Source organism: Lactuca sativa, chromosome 7, assembly GCF_002870075.4.
Source record: "Lactuca sativa cultivar Salinas chromosome 7, Lsat_Salinas_v11, whole genome shotgun sequence".
In the NCBI taxonomy this organism is placed as follows: Eukaryota; Viridiplantae; Streptophyta; class Magnoliopsida; order Asterales; family Asteraceae; genus Lactuca; species Lactuca sativa.
In genome coordinates, this window is record NC_056629.2 from 170028081 (window position 1) to 170030543 (window position 2463).

The 2463-nt window shown below is 33.2% G+C and overlaps 1 protein-coding gene across 1 annotated transcript; it reads right to left on the bottom strand.

Annotated features, from left to right (window-relative positions):
* Window positions 1-509: 509 nt before the first annotated feature.
* LOC111912022 (ribonuclease 3-like protein 3) lies at window positions 510-2235 on the bottom strand. Its single transcript, XM_023907782.3, has 4 exons — window positions 1897-2235; window positions 1176-1537; window positions 939-1085; window positions 510-847 (listed from the first exon to the last, which is right to left on the bottom strand). Exons 1-4 carry the CDS (start codon window positions 2024-2026, stop codon window positions 566-568), a joined length of 921 nt encoding a protein of 306 aa, XP_023763550.1. The 5' UTR covers window positions 2027-2235; the 3' UTR covers window positions 510-565.
* Between the last annotated feature and the right edge of the window lie 228 nt (window positions 2236-2463).

The following is a 2463-nucleotide window of genomic DNA, read 5'->3' on the forward strand; positions in this document are numbered from 1 at the left end:
TATACGTCAACCAATGAAATATCACAACCGTCGACCAAAACTGACTCCGACAAAGGCAAAGATACCACTTATCTCACCAGTTACCACTTATCTGACCTTATTGTTCACATTCGTCTACATTGATTTTATCTCTTTCCCAGTTATGTTCATTTGACTTTTTAAAAACCTTCCAAATTTGTGTCGTCTCCATCAATTTCTCAGTCTCCTTCCACATTGTGTTCGATATCTTTTTTCTTCATATGGAAGGTCGCAAAAAATGATGTTGATATATTATGCTCTTTCTAGATTGTGTTCGTTCTATCTAGGGGTGCCAAAAGTTGGCATGATATGAATAAAAATACAAGATATGAAACAAAATTAGAACAAAATTAAATCTTGAATTCGTGTTCGTGTCATGTTCGTCTTCAAATGTCATGTATATATAATATCGTTTTATGTTGTTTTATGTTACTTTTTGTTGTGTTTGTCGTGTTAAAAACTTCTATTTGTTTAGAATATATATTATATAATTAATAAATTAAAAACTTCTATTTGTTTAAAAAAAAAATTGCAATTTTTTTCCTTATCAACTTTGAATAATGTTGGATTCAGAATTATCCATGTCATTCATAATGTTATTACATGCATCTTCAGCTGCTCTATTCAAAGCAATTTCCTTCTTGGCTTTATATTCACCTCTTCCTTTTAATTTATTATCAATAAAAACTTCATACACCCCTTCTTTTGACCATTTATCTCTCAATCGGATTTTCATTTTCTTTTTGTGGCATAATTCATTCAGTTTTCTCACTGGATTTGTTTGGAGCATTTCAGGAGTAATCATGGGCTCCAATAATATCTTAGCCACCTAAATTAATAATCCACAAAACAAAAAATTTCATCATTACAAGGTATAGAATGAAAAGAAAAAGAAAAAAGAAAAAAGAAAAAGAAAATACCTCCCATGTAGTATCAATTGAAGAATTACTATCAACATAAATGGCCCCAATTGTGGATTCAACAATATCAGCAAGAATCTTTGGAGCATCAATTAATCCATATGAATGAAATGGATACTTTTCAAGAGCCTTCATAAACACATGAATCTGTAAAACAATAACCACACATTAACATAAAAAAAAAAATTAAAAAAGGGTATTATAAAAAACACATGATTTTATAAAAACGTTGCATACTTGCTTACTAAGTTTCGGATTCTCATGTCGGATGTATTTATGGAAGTTAAATTTAACTGCAATTCGTGCAAGTTTCTCAGTGTCAACATTTGCAGCACGAAGTGTAGTTAAAGATCCTGGAGGGAGATTTGGGTACATGAAGAATTGTTGTTTACTGACTAAAAAGTTGAGAATGGAATCACCAACGTATTCCAATCTTTCATATGATTCAGAGTTTTTATAACTTGGATGTGTCAAGGCTTGTTGTAATAAGAGCTTTTGCTTGAATCTGTATCCTATAATCTTCTCCATTTCTTTAAGACTTGATAATGATTTATCCTCTTGTGATGATGATCTTATCACCTTCACTTTGGCTTTAATGGCTGTTAAAGATGGCAAATAAAAGGATTCAGATTGATATGAATTATGATTGATTTGTTCTTTTGATTCTACTTCGTGCCAATTGAATAATTGATTGTGATGATTCTTCCGATTTGACTAAATCTTCAGATTTCTGAGGTTGTAAACTTGTAATTACATTTAGGTATCAGAAATCGAACAGAAATTGATTGTATCGAAAGCGATACACGTATGAGAGACGGAAACGATTACACAAATGCAGCATTGAAACCCTAAATATGCCCTAACTTTCTAAATCGATTTTCGATTACAAAATCGTTACGCAGTAATAATACTATGCATTACGTAAAACATTTGATGGAGAGAGATTGTAAAAACTAACCGTATTCCTGGAGGCGTTTGAAGCAATGAGCAGTGAACGGATTTTTGGCCGGAGAGAAGAGCGACTGCCACCATGAAGATGAAGAAGACGCCATTGAGTTGAATTCGAGGAATTCTACACAAGAGTTCATCTCCTATATGAAGATCCATCTCAGTTAAATGCCATATTTCTTTGTTGTTGCAGACTGCAATACGAGAGCGCAGCCATCACAAAAATACATTTCGCTCGTTAAGCAGTCCCTGTAATCCTGTAATCCTGTTGAGTGTTCCATTCGGGAAACAGCCGGGTCGGGTTGACCGTTTTAATCAATTTTTATAAAATTTGTAAGTAAACCCTTCACAAAAGTAAAGTTTTTGGAGTCGAGTTGAAAGCATTGAGCTTCATGGTCTTTTGCTAATATCCTTTGTTGCAAACCCATTAGTTTCCCTTTTAGATACCTCGGGCTTCCTATTTGAGCCAACATGAACCTTGCCAAGAATTGGAAACCCATGGTTGAGAAGTTTAAAACAAAACTTTTAAATTGAAAAGTGAACCCTCTCTTTTAGTGGGGGACTTACCCTTGTTAAG